This window comes from Calliphora vicina, chromosome 4 (genome assembly GCF_958450345.1).
Source record: "Calliphora vicina chromosome 4, idCalVici1.1, whole genome shotgun sequence".
Taxonomy (NCBI): Eukaryota; Metazoa; Arthropoda; class Insecta; order Diptera; family Calliphoridae; genus Calliphora; species Calliphora vicina.
In genome coordinates this window covers 31,968,552-31,985,672 of record NC_088783.1, presented here as the reverse complement: position 1 = coordinate 31,985,672, position 17,121 = coordinate 31,968,552, and the positions used below count along the sequence as shown (strand labels likewise).

The window sequence follows — 17,121 nt, the reverse complement described above, 5'->3', positions numbered from 1 at the left end:
GTAAGCATAATAAGAATCTACATAACTGATTCTATATGTGGTCAAATTTGGTGAAATTCTACTTCCACAAAGTGGGTCAAAAGATCAATTGAAATATTAATTTTGTTCCAGATGTCTAATAACATAAAAATTTTAAACTCAATTATTTCGAAATGGCAACAAAATTATACACTATTGTTTTATTAAGGGGACGATATCATATAAAGCCATATGACTAATCAGAGTTTTTTTTCATTACCCCACTTGGGGGCATTTGGCTTCCACAAAGCATCTCCATCTTATACGAAAACTTTAACTTTGTGGAGGACCTGTAAGGAACCGAAAGGGACCTGCAAGGATCCGAAAGGGACTTGGTACCGTTGGGTCAGCATCAGTCAAAATATAAAAGAACTAATAGATTTTAATTTAAATTTTATTAATATATTGATTAGTTTTTTAACTTTTATACAATTTTCTATTACAAGTCTATTTTATTTTTACAACATAAATAAACAGCACAATGAGAACATGAAATAATTCACCGTTATTCTGGGTAAGCGAGTTTGCCAATAGGCAAAAAATATATATTATTCCAAAGATGATAGTGTACTTCAAAGTACTTTTGAGCAAAAAGGGTCAAAATGTGTTTTGTTTTCATTTTGTAAGCTTATTATTGTTATGGTACTTATAAGTACCGTCGGTCGACAAAGGGTTAAAGAAATTAAGATATCACTTAATAGGAGTATAAATTAAGTTACTAAAAGTTCAAAGGTCAAACAAATAAAAATTGTTATTATAAAGATTTAACTAAAAAACTTTAATAATTCAACGTATTTTAGTTTTAGTTGAGTTACTAAAGGTCAAAGGTCATAACCACAAAATCTCTATAATGGAAAGATATATTTATCTATTTTGTCGAAATGACCTTTGGCCTTTAGTAACTCAATTCAAATGCGAATTCGTATAAAGCTCAATATTAATACCTTTAATTCAGATTGTTATTAAAGTTTTTTAAATAAATCTTTATAATAAATATATTTTATGGTAATGACCATTTTTTTAGAATATTTTTACAAAACTTTCTCCAATTACAAAAGTGTAGGGTACAAAATGTCCTTTTATCTGTCACTTTTATTAAATCTCTATTGAATTGTCCTTTTGTAGAGTTGTTAATGTTTTACGAAATGCTTTCAGTATTTATTGCCATTTTTTTAAACGTATTTGTGCGAAAATGTTGTCATTTATATTTTTGTCAATACTAAAATAATACAAACAAAAAAATAACAAATAACGAAAAACAAATTAATAGTTTTATAAATCAGCTTTTATTTTTCAATACTCTTACACCAGTAGATATGTATGTCTGTATGTAGAAATACTTAAAGTGTATATGTGTAAGTGGTGATGGTGTGTATGTGTGTGTAAGTATGTATGTATATACATAAATGTATTTATTTATAACTATTATTTAATGTGTTTTTATTTGTGTGTTTATGTATTATTTACTTGCTTTATTTTTATTGTTATTTACAACATTGAAGCACGTTATACGTGTTTTTCATTTGCTTGTTATTTTTAGTATTTTTGTAACTCATCTCTTGTGTGTTTGCGTTTTTTTCCTCAATCATTGAAACCTTTAGCATAAAATATGTCTAGGGTTTTTAGCCTATTTCTGTTATACTCATAATAGCTCATTGGTTGCAAAACAAATTACTTTATTGCATAATTTTTTTGTTTTTTTTTTGTTTTGATATTTTAAACTTGTATAAATTTTAATTATGGCCATGTGTTATTTTTCAGTTAAGTCCAGTCTAAGCTCATTAAAAATAAACCCATTGCCATTTTGGAATATTTGGGTACATAATTGTGGTGACATTTTTGCAACATAACGTCAAATATGAAAACTGTGACGAGTTTTTCTTTTTTTCATTTTCATAATACATTATATAATATGACATCTATTTGATGTATAAAGTCTGCTACTGTCATTGCACTCTAATGCAAATAAATTGCAGAAATTCTAAATTATCGTATAAATAGAACAGCAGCATAGCCTGCAAATGACAATAGCTGGAATAATAAATTTAAGATAATGAAAATACAATTATATTTTAATGATTGTTTAGTTATTGGAAACTTTGCTAAACTGTATTAAATTTCATAATTTAAATAGAATTAAATATTGTAGAGGTTTATGAAAGCCATATTATAGAAATTGTAATATGTTTAAGGTTTTTTTTTTCAACTTTATCACAATGATAAAATTATAACAATAAAATGTTTTTAATTAAATTTGTCATACAAAAATATTAAAATTTTCAGTTTTGTTATTAATTTTTTCACTATTATAAAGTTTATAATACAAGGTTTTATGTCATGTTTCATAATGAATTTTTATTAAACAACATAAAGGCCCTCAATCAACTTCTTGTGTATGTTGGTAAAAGAAAAAAGAACCCATTAACAAAACAATACAAATTATGTTCTAATTTTATATACCAATCCGATTAACAAGGACCAAAAATGTGTATATGTTTAAGTTATCCAAATTATCTTTAAATGTACGAGTTTGGGTCAAAAATTCCGTGCTTTTTTGAATGAAACACAGGTGTTTGGGATTTTTTTTTTTATTTTTCCATATAGTCTCCTTTGAGCTCTATGTTTTTCCAATTTTTTTTTCTCCTTTTAAAAAGTAAGATTTGTGGAGGTCATTTTGTGAGATGATTTCATCGTTGAAATCAAATATATTTCCTCCGAGACATTTCTTCAGCTTTGGAAACAAGAAATAGTTACTGGGACCGGAAGAGTGAGCATTTCGTTACCTTATTCACGGATTTTGGTCATGGAAACTGCTCATATGTGTAAACTTTTGTGCAGCTGATTGTGGCAAAACTCCGATCGGCCTACATCATATCCTGATTTGTTTCAATTGTTATGGGTGTAGAGACCTCAACTGGGCGTCCAGAACGTTTGGAATCTTCCGTGCTTAGACGGCCACAACGAAATTCAGTAATTCACTTTTTTACCATTGAAATTGATGGTGCAGAGTTTCCATAGTATTTATTAAGTTTAGCATTTAATGAGCAGGGAAAGGCACTTTTCTTCCAAATTCTTCTCAAGTCACACAAACTAAATGAAGCATCTTCTTAAAATTTTGGCAGGAACCAACTTACAGATGCTTGTTGACAAGAGCGGCATGACCCTTTCAATTCAGAGCCGGGAAATTAAAAAAGTCGCGGATTTATTGGTGAATAAAATAAAAGTAATTTACAAGGGTTTCTAATAACTCTTATAAAACGATTTGAAATGTTTAGAACTCTTTGTTGTAATGTAGTTATTTACAATTTTCATAAATCTACTAAAGGGTGATTTATTTTAGAGTCATCTACTAACATTTTAACTTTGTTCAAACCTGTTTGACAATACATCATGAAAAGACTTACACTGCAACAAAGTCCCCAAATTATTTTTCTGTATTTGTTTATATCTCAGACATTTGTGAGGACGATTTAAATATGCGAAAAAATATTGATAACGATGATTTAGGTATTGGGTGTATGACTTGAAAATGGAGAACTTACAATAGATGTCCTATCTTTTGAACACGGTTTTTGTTTTTAATTTATATGTCATTTTTAAGGGTACATATCTGTCATTTAATCTCACTTAGTTATTGAATATTATAGTGTAAAAAACATATTTTTTTTCTTGCTTCGAAAATGTCGAATTTCGGGAAATTTTCTTTAATTTAAAAAATAAGTGCCACTGAAGCACATCGATTGCTCAACAAAACTTATGGTGAATTTGTTCCATCGGCTTCAATGTGCGAAATATGGTTGAATGACAGGCATTACTCCATGAATATTGTTTTTAAACTCAAGAAGAGCTACTTCAGCAGCAATTTCAGAACGTTTGCGAGCTGAAATATTCATCCATAATCTGGGAAATTGGGTACCATATGAATTGAAGCAGACCTTCAAAGACGATTTTGTATGCCTGAAATTTTGCTTTAGCGCTATAAAAGAAAATAATATTTGTACCGTATCATTACTTGCTATGAACTCGAAGCGTATGAGATTGTATGTGAAGTCCGACCAACCAGCCGAATCGACACCAAAGGCAAATATCCATGGCGCTAAGTTGTAGTTGTTTCGATCAAAGCAGAACGCTATCTCTGTGATAGACTTCACTTTGGAACAGAGTATCCGATATTGGCTTAATTCGTTTTTGGCCTCTTTCGGCTCGGAATTCATATGTTGCCGTTCTGTCAAAAGGCCAAAACTTTGAATAAATTTATTTTGTACAAATGTTGCGAAATAAAAACTAAAAAAACCCCGCATTTTCAAGTCATTCACCCAATACAAGAACGCGACATTGGAACATCGTGTTATCACACGTCTGGATTTTTTTCTTTGGAGTTAGGTGAAGTCAATACTCTTCGTGAATTAGCCGAATGGACCACCGACAGCGTAGACCGACATTTGATTCAAAATTTATTTATTCTACGAAATAAGCAGAAATGTATTAAAATACTTTCGTCTTCCAGATACAGACTAATTTAACGACGATTTGGGAGGGTTTTAAATGATAAGAGAGGATTGATAACAGAACACCAACTCATATTTTTTTACGGTTACTTAAGCATTTGATGAGATAGTTCTAAATGTCGAAGGGTGGACAAACAATCTAGTTTTGATATATTTGTAAGTGTCTTTAAGATGAACACTCCTTTATTTAGGAGTTATGCTCCCAAATATTAAACATTATGTGCAGATACCTTGTGGCGTCATACTTTTGGATGGGAAAGGGGCATTAAAAATAAACTCATTGGCATTTTGGAATATTTGGGTATAAAATTGTGGTGACATTTTTGCAACAAAAAACCTTTGATTATTCAACATTTGCAATACATAACAACCGCGGGGCATTTCGTTAATATCGGAGATGATATTATTTCCGTTTTGGAATGGAACATCCCCATAGCAATGCATAACAACTTGTTTGAGTTGATACAATATAGCAATGTAAGAATATTTGAGTGTAAAGGTAGGGTCACACATGACAAATATTTGACGAAAAAGACGTAACCACTAAATAAAATACATTTGATTTTTTTTTATTATTTATTTCAAAGACTTAATTTACTTATGATGATTCAATACAAAAAAAAAATAGTTTTATTTTATTTAATGCTGTTTGATCTTACAAAATACTTGTAAGTGTAAACATGTCAAAAAAATTTGTGCTAAAAAAAAGTGGTTACGCTTTGGAATATGTTCAATTAGTTAGTTTAGTTCTCAAAATTGTAACTTTCAACAGGTCGGGAATAGCAAAATAAAAAGTTTTTTATTAAATTCACCGCCTAAGTTTAATATCATAGGCTAAGAGCAACCTATTTATCAGTTAGGAAATAGTCATAAATTTATCATCAAGTAAGAAACAAGTAATATTAGACCTAAATTTAAACTATGATAGAGCACTTAACAAGTATATCTGTGTTATAATTCAGCATGTAGGATGTTTCTACTATTTATAGCAGAAATATAAAAGTTCTAAGCTGTTTTTAATAATCACGAGTCATCTAAATTGAAAAATAAAGATAAGTTTACAGGTCATCTACTTTAAGTGTTTAAAAGATTCACTATGAATTTACAATTGAGAAACTTTTGATGGAAATTCAACTAAAGTAAAGCTAGATTTTCAGTAATTTGAAATGATAAAGTGGTGGAGTGTATAGAAAAAGCTAAGTGGACTTGTTTTGTGATGCTGATAATGAGTGTCTAAAATAGTCCTACTTTAATTACTTTGATACCTTCATTTATATCTCGATTTAAAATTAAATTATTGTTTTATTTAAATACTTCATATTATCTTTAGTGTGTGGTGTTGTGGTGAGTGTTGGTGTATGTTTTTATTATTATTATTATTATTTTTTTTTTAAATATATAGTAAATATATATCATACAAACTTATGCATAAATTCAATTAACATCTAAGCAGACAGAGATCGATATTTAATTAAAGCCTAATTTAGATTTCATTTAATCATTTCATTACATTTTTTTTAAGTTTATTTTTTGTGTACATTATAAAGTGATTATTATTGTTATAATTGTATACTTACAAACAAATATTCATTTATTAATTTATTTATTTATTATTATTAATTTATTTATTGATTTATTTTACAGTATTTTGTTGTTCTACTAAACAAAAATTTACGTAATACACCATACCACAGCATACCACCAAACGACTTTAAAAACTAATTTTTTTATTTTATAAATTTTTTTCACATTAGTTTTTGGTTTTGTTAAATTTTACAAATAGAAAAATTAAGCGGCAAAAAATAAAATTATTGTATTTGGTTTTCATTTAATTGATTTTTATTGTTTTAGGGGGAGGGGCTTTGTTTACTTTTAAATAAGTTGGTTTTTGTTTTGTCAAGTTTAAGGCAACGGATAGTGATTTTGTTCAAAGTCTTTTTGATGATCCGTTAAGGATTTCTTTGAAGTTTCCAAACGTCTGTCGGTGATGGCTACAAATGGTAAACGCTGTTTGCGGCCGGCTATAAAGCCAGCACCCACTAAACGGGGCGAGGCGTCGACTACACGATGATAAATGAAAGAGTTTGTAACCGAAGATGAAGACGCAGCGGATGAGGAGGGGGAGGGAGGAGTTAAATGATTGTTGCTGCTAATGCTGCTGCTGCTGCTTTGAGTTTTAGCTGCATCCGGTGAGGTTGTGGTTGTATTTGATACTGATTGCTGTTGTAGTAGTTGTTTATTGTAATCAATTGGTGTATTGGCTGAAAATCGGCCGTTTATTGTTTTACTTACAACTGGAGCTTTATTATAGGCCACAAAGCCGCCAGCATTAATAAAGTTATTATTGTTATTGTTGATATTGTCATGGTTGTTTAAATTATTTAGATATGGCAAGGGTACCCTTCGGTATTCGGAGCCAGAACTGGGTGCAAATTGTGCACTGCGTGATCTGGGCCGGTTCATATAGCCACCTACTATAGATGGATATGAGGGTAATTTATGTATTGCTGATTTTTTTGTTGTTGCTGCTCCAACTCCAGTGGCTGATGGTGTTGATGTTATTAATTTTTCCATTTGCCATAAATTTCCTGCTGCCATATTTGCTGATTTAGTTTCAATTTCCTTTTGCCAAATTTCTTGTTCTGACTTGGAATCATCATTAGCAACATCATCAACACCAGCGTCAATGCCACCGCCAACGCCTCCCTCTTGTTTTGCGCCATTGCCGTTAAATTCATTCTCTTGTTCATTGGATTCCAATGAAATACTAACATCTTCATCGGGTAAATGATTCTCAGTGTGTGTGTACTGTCTAGCCGTCATTTCATCTCCATCGCCATTGGCATTGACATATGGATAGGGTGGTGCTGGTGTTGTAGTTGTGGAAGTTCTTTGTTGGGCAAATAAATCGTGTATTTGACGTTGACGCTGATGATAGCGTTTGCGTTTTTCCTTTAGATAATCATCGTCTATGCGCACCGACATGCTGCCTACACTAGAGTCTCTGGGTCCCGGCTGTAGCTTGGAACCAGACCACCTTAATTGCTGAGGTGATTTGGTGGGCGGTGCTATGGTACCCTCTAACAAGTCTAGCAATTGCTTGTTGCGTCTATTGAATTTTCTTATATAGGGTGGTAGATTATCATCCTTATTGTCATTCTCTTCGAAATAATCCTCATTATCGTATTCATAGTCTGGGTAATTTTCCGATTGTTGTTCACGCATTTGTTCTTCATGCAACTGGGATTGGACCTTGGCTAAATGTGGCCACTTGGCATAATAGCGCTCAAGGTCCTTGATGTCGGTGATCTGGTGGCCCATTTCTCCTATACCATTGCCACTCACCATTTGCTTCCTGGAAGGTGGTGGCAGGGGTGTAGTGGTGGTGGTTAGACGTTTGGGTATCATTTTACGTTGGTAGGCATGATGACGCGAGTGTTTGGTTGATTGGTGATTATGAGGATGTAAACCATGTTGCTTCTGGTCTTGATGATGATGTTGCTGATGATAATGATGATTACGTGTTTGACCATGATGTGTTTGGCCGTGATGTTGCGGCCTCATATGATGATATGGTGTGTAGCCTCCCCTAGAGCGTCCCACTCCTATGCCAATACGATCGTCTGGTGAGGAACCAAACTTCCTATTCACAGTTCTCATCACCGGACTCAGTTTTCTATACCAATCATTTGTATCCACTCTCTCACCTTTGGTTATAAATCTAACTTCATTGGCTCTTTCACTATCATCGTCGGGGGTTTCAAGAAAATAGTTAATTTGACCCTCATAAAATGGTTTGGCGGTAGGCTCCTCGACTTTCTCCAGCTCCTTTATGATTTCCTTATTTTCCTTTTCCTCTTTGGGTTTCAAAACGAATATGGGTGCTTGTGGTATTAATGTTTTCATTTTTTCCAACTTAAATTTCTTCAAATGTTTATCCTTCAAAAAATTTAAATCGGCCACCTCATCATCTTCACTTATGCCAATGCGCTCCTGATTGTCTTTAGCCAGAATTATAGCATTCTTTGTAGGAGTTTGCTGTGGGATGGTCATGGGTGGGGGAGTACTAGTGGTTGTCATCATCATTATCTGTGAATAGCGTAGATAATCTTTGTATTTCTTTTTATGGGTTTTATGACCGTAACGTTTATTGTTGCGTCTCAGAGATTTTTCCTTTTCAAATGCTGTTTGCTTTTTAACCTCATGTGTTGATTCTGGATTTCGTATTCAATGCAAGTTGTTTTTGTTGTTTGTAGTCAATTGGTGTTGAATTTTTATTGTTGTTGTTGTCGTGTTGCAATTAAAGTTGAACATGTAGGGTTTGGTTGTAAAGTTGCAAAGAAAAAGAAGAAACCAAAGGAGAAATGAAATATGAGGTTTAGTTAGTTAAAGTTTTATTTCTTAACTTTTTTGTAGATTACATTTTGATTAAAGTCTTTAATAAAATAAATTTCAAATACTATAAAAAAGTGATATAAAAGAAATTAAAAGAAATTCTATTATATGAGTTTAACGAGAAATTTAATTTTATTTCTGTTGCAAACAGTTTAAGTTAATAAAGTTATTACCTTGAATAAAGATAGATGTTTAAACAAATGGTTAATTGTAAAACTAAGCTGAATTTAAAATGTTAGAACAGAAAATATGTACTCTAGGGTGGGTCGATTTAGCAATCGATATTGTGCCATGGATTTTTTGATAGCTTTTGGTATGATGAAAAAAATGTCCACTACAACATATCCAAAAAATCATTTTCGAGGCGCCCTAATTTCAGAAAAAGTCAAAAAATTCAGTTTTTCCCAACCTTTGTTTTTAAGGTTTTTTTTTAGAAAATAAAACAAATTGTTTGACTTTTTCTGAAATTTTCGAAAATTAGTTTTTTGATGTCTTAGTGAAAAGAAGCCAATCATTTGTGACATCAGGCACTACAAACACTGAAATATATGTATACTACGGAGTGTCTACAAAAACGGCTTTTACCTTTCTTAAAACCACACAGAGTACCTTCATATTTCTGGCCCGATTTGGCATCATGACACTATGGAAAAAAACCCTTGAGTTGTCTTCAAACAATAATGTCAGTTTTGTACCACGGGAGGCAAGTTTTCATGAAACACTTAATAAAAGAGTTTTAAATAGTCGTTATAAAAATAACTCATTTGAGGAGTTTTATTTTTCCCGTCAGAAAATAAAACTCTTTTTTTCGATTCTGAAAGAGCACGTCAATATGAATCTATTGGTATATAACAGTTCTCTGTTTGCTCTAACATAGAGAGTTTTTTATTTAAAATTTTCTGGATAACCGTTATTAACGGTCCCTGATACCAGGCCATGTCCTGTTTTAAACGTAAGTGGACAACCTCGTCTTAAAAGATTTTCCAACATTTTAATGTTTAATGAATTTGTACATATTTGAATAAGTTCATGTATTTTTAAGAGGTTTTATATTGAACAGTTTAAGCTTTATTTAACTTAATACAAGTATAAGGTTTTCTTTTAATGACTTGCAGTTAGGGTTCATACGCGGAAAATCTTTTTGGGGAATTTCTTTATAAATTTTCTATTTAAAGTTTCAATACTAAGATTAGTCGATATGACGAAATTTGTTGCTAACTGAATGATTCCATTATGTTCATAGCTTTTTGGATCTACCAGCAGATAGTTAGTTGTCAAAACAGTAATACCATTGAATAAACCGATTTTTTCATTCAAATACAATTTGTTAGCCACAGCAGAAAAAGTCGGTCATTAAGAATGAATCACATTGAAATTTGATGTTCTTAAATTATTAAGGTATTCTACATTACAACTTCTAAGCATATTCATATTTAGAGAAAATGATAACAATAACACTGGTTTAAATTTGTTTATAAATTTACAATCTTATTTGAAAAATTTTGTTTTCGAAATGAACTACGAATGTTTTGCTGATTTTACATAGTCGGAACTTTTAAGTTGTTTAATAAAAAAATAAAATTTATTGATTTTATACCGATGAAAACTACGAGTGACGATACATGTCAAATGGCACTTTTAAATTAGAATTTGAAAATTTATAAATTTTTTTAAATTTTATAATTTTTAAATTTAATTTTTTTTTTTATTAATTTTTTTTTGGTGAAAAAATGAAAATATTCGCATTAAAAAATATTTTTTCCGATTTGGACCCATTGTAGGTCCAACTATGGTCTTATATACGTCGTTGCAAAGGTCTCTGAAATATCTGTCCTTAGATATTCATATTGTCTATATTAATGACTTAGTAATCCAGATACAGGTCAAAAATCGAAGTTGTCATGGTTTTTTCCTCATATCTCAGTCATTTGTTGACCGATTTAGCTGATTTTAAATAGGAAACTTCTCGAAAGCATGTCTGACAGAATTATTGAAGATTGGGATCCCGAAGATATCTGGGGTCTTCAGAAAATTTATTTCAACAGACAGACAGACGGACATGGCTTAATATATATATACTTTATAGGGTCGGAAAATTATATTGTGGAAATTACAAACAGAATGACAAACTTATATATACCCTTCTCACGAAGGTGAAGGGTATAAAAAGGGGACATAAATCTTTAACTTCTAAATCCTTGGTCCGATTTGAATGAAATTTGACATGCGGAAAGAAGAAGTATTTTCGAATTCGAGTTTTTAATTTGGACCACATGGGCCGACTAGGAGTGCGGGCAGAGGTCCCCAAAGTATGACACCTCGGGTATCATACTTTCAATAGGTTAGGGTAAAATTTAATTTTCAAATGCAAATAATTCCTAAGTTATAAGAGATAATTGATAGATGTTTTTTGTAATATTCGACGAAAAGATTCTATATATATAATCGTTTTGAAATCCGAACCCAAACCAGGAAATAGAATCGTTTTAAAAATTTAACTTACCCAAAGTGTCGAAAACACTTCTTCTTTACGCATGTAAAATTTCATTCAAATCGATCTAAGGGTTTAGAATTTACAGATTTATTTACAGAGTTCTAATTTTTAAGTATTTGGTTTTTGAGAACATTTTAGACCTTCGAAATATCGAAAAAGTCGAAAATTAAGGCTTTCTTAGTGTGTATGTTCTTGCTCTCGAGTTTTTCATTTAAATTAATTCGACAAAAATTTTATTTTCTTTATTAATTTTTAATTGTCATCAACTATGAAGATTTGAATTCGCAAACAGCAAAGAACAATTGTTCGTGTTTGAAATTTTATTCGCTCAAATAAAGCTCGATCGCGAAGCAATTGAAAAAGAATATTCAACGTACCCTGCTTGTCTTTACCATACAAAACAATTTTTTTTTTAATTACAACCGATTTTTGTGTTATACTAATTTAGGTAGGAGTAAACTTTAATCGAATTTCAAGGAATTATTTTTTTATTTTTTGCCAGTATTGAATTTTCAATATTTATTAAGAATTTTCTTGATTTAAGTCTTTAAACTAGAACCTGCAAACAAGTAAAATTTTATATTTTTAGTACTTTTTCTCTAAACATCCATTTATATTGAAGCTAAATTAGAAGTCACTCATTCGAAATTAATATTTATTCATGTTTTCAGGTTACTTGTCTCACGTAGTAGTTTTTAAACCGGTAATAACACGACTACAACTCATTTCCCTTCCATGGAATCTTTACTCATGCTAACTCTAAACGCATGATATTTTTAGTCCATTACATTTAACTTGTTTGAATTTGCTCAATTTTGCAAAAAGAAAAATTCAATTAAGCCTTATTCTGTGTTAATTTTTGTCTAAAATGTCACAAATTAAATGACTTTTCTCATTGTAGTCGTATAATCATACACTTGTTCCTTTAAACTGTCTAAAAATCCATTTGTCTGTCTGTCTATTTGTCATTATACCCTCTCTTTATAAAGTCACAAATGTTGTTTATATCGTGTCAGTTTTTGTGTTTTTCTTTTACAGATTTTTCACCCCTATTACAATGTATTTGTGGATATATCTTTCCATTTTCCCCATGTATGTATATGTCTGTATTTCAAATGTATTTGTATTTGGGTTTTGTTGTCATTTAATGCTGATTACAGCAGATTCTATTTAACATGCACAACCAACCATTTAAATGAAGGGGTCCTCATATATCTATGTTTTCCCTGTTCTGTTCTATGTTTTGAGGTTCTGTTGTTCTTCGCTGTACCACCACGAACTATACGAGTATTTTATGGCAGCAGTTGACATTTTATTGTCGTTGACAATAAAGGTTTATATGTCATTTGTAATTTCATTGTACTGTTTGTATATTATGTTGTATTGTATTGTTGTTGATTTTGTTGCTGCTGTTGTTGTCGTGTCGTATATTGCTTGTAGCAATGTAGTTGCAGCAATTATTGTTTATCATGCTTGTGTTATGTTTTTGTTGGGGTGTTGTTTCTGTTGTCGTTGTCATTTTATTCACAGGAAGAGGATTATAAATAGAATGATTTAAAGGCTGAGTTAGAAAAACGTCAAGCGATTTTAATAGATTTGAAATTTAGAGTTTAACTGGAATGAGGAAAACACAAATTGACAGACACCCTCCTCATACTCTAAAATTCAAAAATAGCATGGCAGAAATTGTGAATTTCAGTATTTCAAACAGTTGAAACGTAAGAAATTTTAAGAGAGCTGGGCTATAGTTGCTTCTATAGAGTTTATTTCTTATTAATTTAAGGACTTCCGTTGACTTTTATTTAAACTCACAAACTAATTATTTCTTTATGACTTTTAAACTGTATTCACTCTCAAACGCATTGAAAAATAACATCCTCCAATCTCACCTTGATTTTGTTGCAACTAAGACTGACGATGAAAATAAAGGAAAATATCTTTAACATGAAACACATCTCTGTCTAGAAAAGTGTGTTATTTTAACTTGAAGTTGTTTTTATAACGAAGATGAAGACAAATAGAAGACGTGATTGGTTTACTTAACATTGTTTACACGTACATACATTTGCACCATGTACATATTTTTGTTATCTTTAAGATTTAATGCATTTAAGTGAAAAATCCATATTAGTTTACTTTACTACAGGTTTTTGTTTTGTATTTGGAATATATTTTATGTTTAAGATTAAGAGTGCACAGTGGGGCTTATCACAAAATAAATTTTAATAAAAGAGGCCATCAGTGCAAACTGGTGTAACCCAATTTATTCGAGTATTCGATTAATCGACAATTATTGTTCGAATATTTCTTTATTTTGAATTGAAAAAATATTATTCATTAGAATAAAAAATATATATTTTTTCTCGTTTATCCGAATAATTTTTATTCGAAAAAAACTTATGATCTAATACAATTCAATAATAATTATTATACAGTCAATTAAACCATTTATGTTTTTAACATTTCAAAATTTTTTATCTTTTTCAGGTAAGTACTTATAATGGTGCATCTCTAAATTATGCTGATAACTTGGGTATGAATTTTAAAATGATTAAATTTATAAGATTTGGTTAGCATTGCAAATGTTTGCAATGTATTACAATATAAATATATTTGGTAGAACCATATTTAAATTTGCCTCTTTTAATTTATACTAACTATTTATCTAGGTGGACAAAATTATTTGGCGATCTTTTTATATAGAATTGGTATCTCCGATTCCAAAAAAATCTTTAAAAGTTCAATATAAACTTTTTTCAACATATATATATATATATATACATATAAAAAACATTAATAAAAAATTAAAAAAAAACTTTTTTAACGTCTTTCTGAAACTAAATTTTTAAAAAGATCTGTTTTTACTATATTTCAAGTTACAGTAGGGTCTAGATATATAAAAATCAATAATAAATAAAGCAATATTTCTAAAAATTCCATTCCGTAAAAATTAAAAAAAAGTATTTCGGCGGGTGCTGGCGGCTACAATTTTTTTACAAAGACATTCCCCAGAAGTTTCTTTAAATGATGTATATAGTCATTGGACGGGCTTCGACGGTCTTTTTTTTTTGCCAAGCTATATAACATTCATAGAAAAAAAATATCAGTATATTTGAGAACCAAGTTTAAATGACTATAACATGAAAATGGAGAGGTCCATAAATATAAGATATGCATTTAATAAAAGCCTATATTAATGTTTATCTATGTTTTGAAGTATGAATTTCTATATAGTAAAACCATTGAGATATATCTAATTTAGTAAATTAAAAAAATTAACGAAAATATGATTCAAAATTTGTTGAACTTCTGGCGCTTCTGTCGAGAAAACGAAATGTCCAATTGAAAAACCCATTTGCATTGGAGGAGATTGTCAGCTTCCGAAAAAACTTAGTTTTTCCAAATTCTGAAGATACCGATTTTCATAATTTTGTCCACCTAGATTTTGATTTGGAACCACAGTGCTGTTCTTCGATATTTAAAGTAAACTGAATTGAAAAAATATGTATGGAAAACACAAGTTTTAGTAAAAATATAACACCGTACTTCAAAAAGAGAAAAAAATCGTTAGACATGAACAGGATAATATACGTATGAAACTATAAATTAAATGGAGAAAAACTGCGTTTTCAGTTTTTCATTTCGTGAACCTCTGTCCCTTTTAAAGTTTCAAAAAGTACATTTTTCAACAAATATTTAAAAATACTTCTGCTGATCCAACATTAACAAAGTTTATGTAAAAAGAACGAGAAGAGTTGTAAAATATTTTATATTATCTTTATTTTATCCTGTAAGGATCAAAAGATGTAAAAAATGTTTAAGATTGCCAACAAATTCCTTTTGAAAAAATAGTGCGTTAAAGACCCATATATTCTATACTAAATGTAAAACTAAAGTTCAAAGTAAGATATAAAGAAAAAATTATAAGTATATAAAAAAGTTTTATTAAGAAAAGTGCTTGTTTATAACCTACACCACCATAGTGGGGGAGATATAATGGGTTAGGGCTGATGCTTGCAACATACAAAAATATTGTCCAAACACCCACCCACCTTAAAGCATAAGCGATGTCCGTCCGTTCATGTAAACCTTGTAATCAGACTACAGGTCGCAAGTTTAAAGATAATTCGACAAAATTAGGCACAAACCTTTATATTGCCCCAAGGACAAAGCCTATTGCATTTGGTTAGAATCGGTCTATTATTTCTCCTAGCCCCCATACGATTGGCCTATTTGAAAATAATTAAGCTCTTATAAATATCTTAATTATAAACATATTTAAACCAAATTCAGCACAATTAAGTTTTATATAAGCCGAACTCTCACGACCAAATTTTGTGACGATCGGTCAAAAATTTTCCATAGCTCCCATATAAGCAACATTATCGAAAATGTCGTTAATATACATAAATCTCTTAAATATGCCAGCATCCAAACAAAATTCAACACAAATATGTTTCATATATTCGTTAAGCTTCCCACCAAATTTTGTGACGATTGGTCCATAATTAGCCATAGCTCCCATATAAGGCCCACTACCGAAAATGTTGGTATTCAAAGAAGATTCAACACAAATAAGTTTCATATCAAAAGAAAACTCTTTATAATCATATACTCGTTATATAACATTTTACTTGTTTATTAAAAAGTCTTCTTCGTTGCTTTTCACAACGGATTTTGTTATATTTTTTCGAATTAAATATTAAAATTAAATATAAAAAATAAAATAATGCAAATTTAAAATATTATTTAAGACTTATGCCCAGTTTTTGACTTGTTATTTAAATATGTATTTAGTTAATTTTTTTTACTTAAATTTAAGTGGTATTTAAATACAGTTTGAGTTTTTCAGTGCTATATAATTGTTCTTATTTAAATAAGATAAAAGTATGGTAGCACTACTAAATATCAAAAATTTATCGATAGTTTTGCATAAAACAGCTGTTCAACCAAAACAAAAATTGATACATTTTGCCCAATATGAAAAAAAAGTTTATTAAACAATAAAATTATTGCTAGGAAAATGCACAAAAGAAACTCAAATTGTCCCGCATTGGAATTGTAGTTTTTTCAAGATGCTGTAAAAAAAATTCAACGCTACAATAGAGTGAAAAAAAATCAAACAACAAAGGTCAGCTGTTAAAAACATATGGTAGTTTATGAAACTTAAATAGAATTTAAATGGCCAACGTTGGCCATTTAAGTATCTATTAAAAAAGCACCTTGAAACTCATTTTCGTATTTAAATAGAACTTAAAAATAATTCATATTTAAATACGAAGTCAAAAAATGGCCCTTAAGCAGTGAAGATAGAAGGACGAAATTTTGGCATGTGGTATACAATATGTGGCTCATCTTTAACTCACTATTTTTTTGAAAACAAATTATTGGAAATCTAAAAGGATATTCAAGGATAAAAACTTGAAAGTAAATTTTTTATATATATTGATCCTTACACGATAAAATAAAAATAATACGAAATATTTTTATCTTTTTGATCATTTGACACGAAATTTGACATAGTAGGATGATCAAAAGTATTTTAAAACATTATTTTAAAAATGTACTCCTCTGAAGATTTGAAGTCCTTTTAAAAGGAAACGAAATGAAAAACTGAAAACGCAGTTTTTCTCCATTTAATTTATTGTTTCAGGCGTATATCATCCTGTTCGTGTCTAATATTGAGTGTCGTACGGTGTAATCAAA

The 17,121-nt window shown here is 30.1% G+C and overlaps 1 protein-coding gene across 1 annotated transcript in view; it reads right to left on the bottom strand.

Moving 5' to 3' along the window:
• Positions 1-6,281: 6,281 nt before the first annotated feature.
• Positions 6,282-17,121, bottom strand: part of LOC135958327 (putative uncharacterized protein DDB_G0282133) — a 118,531-nt gene continuing 107,691 nt past the window's right edge. The window contains exon 4 of the mRNA XM_065509231.1: positions 6,282-8,740. Within this exon, the coding sequence (XP_065365303.1) occupies positions 6,429-8,740 (2,312 nt within the window). The 3' untranslated portion in view covers positions 6,282-6,428. The remainder of the gene's footprint in view (positions 8,741-17,121) is intronic.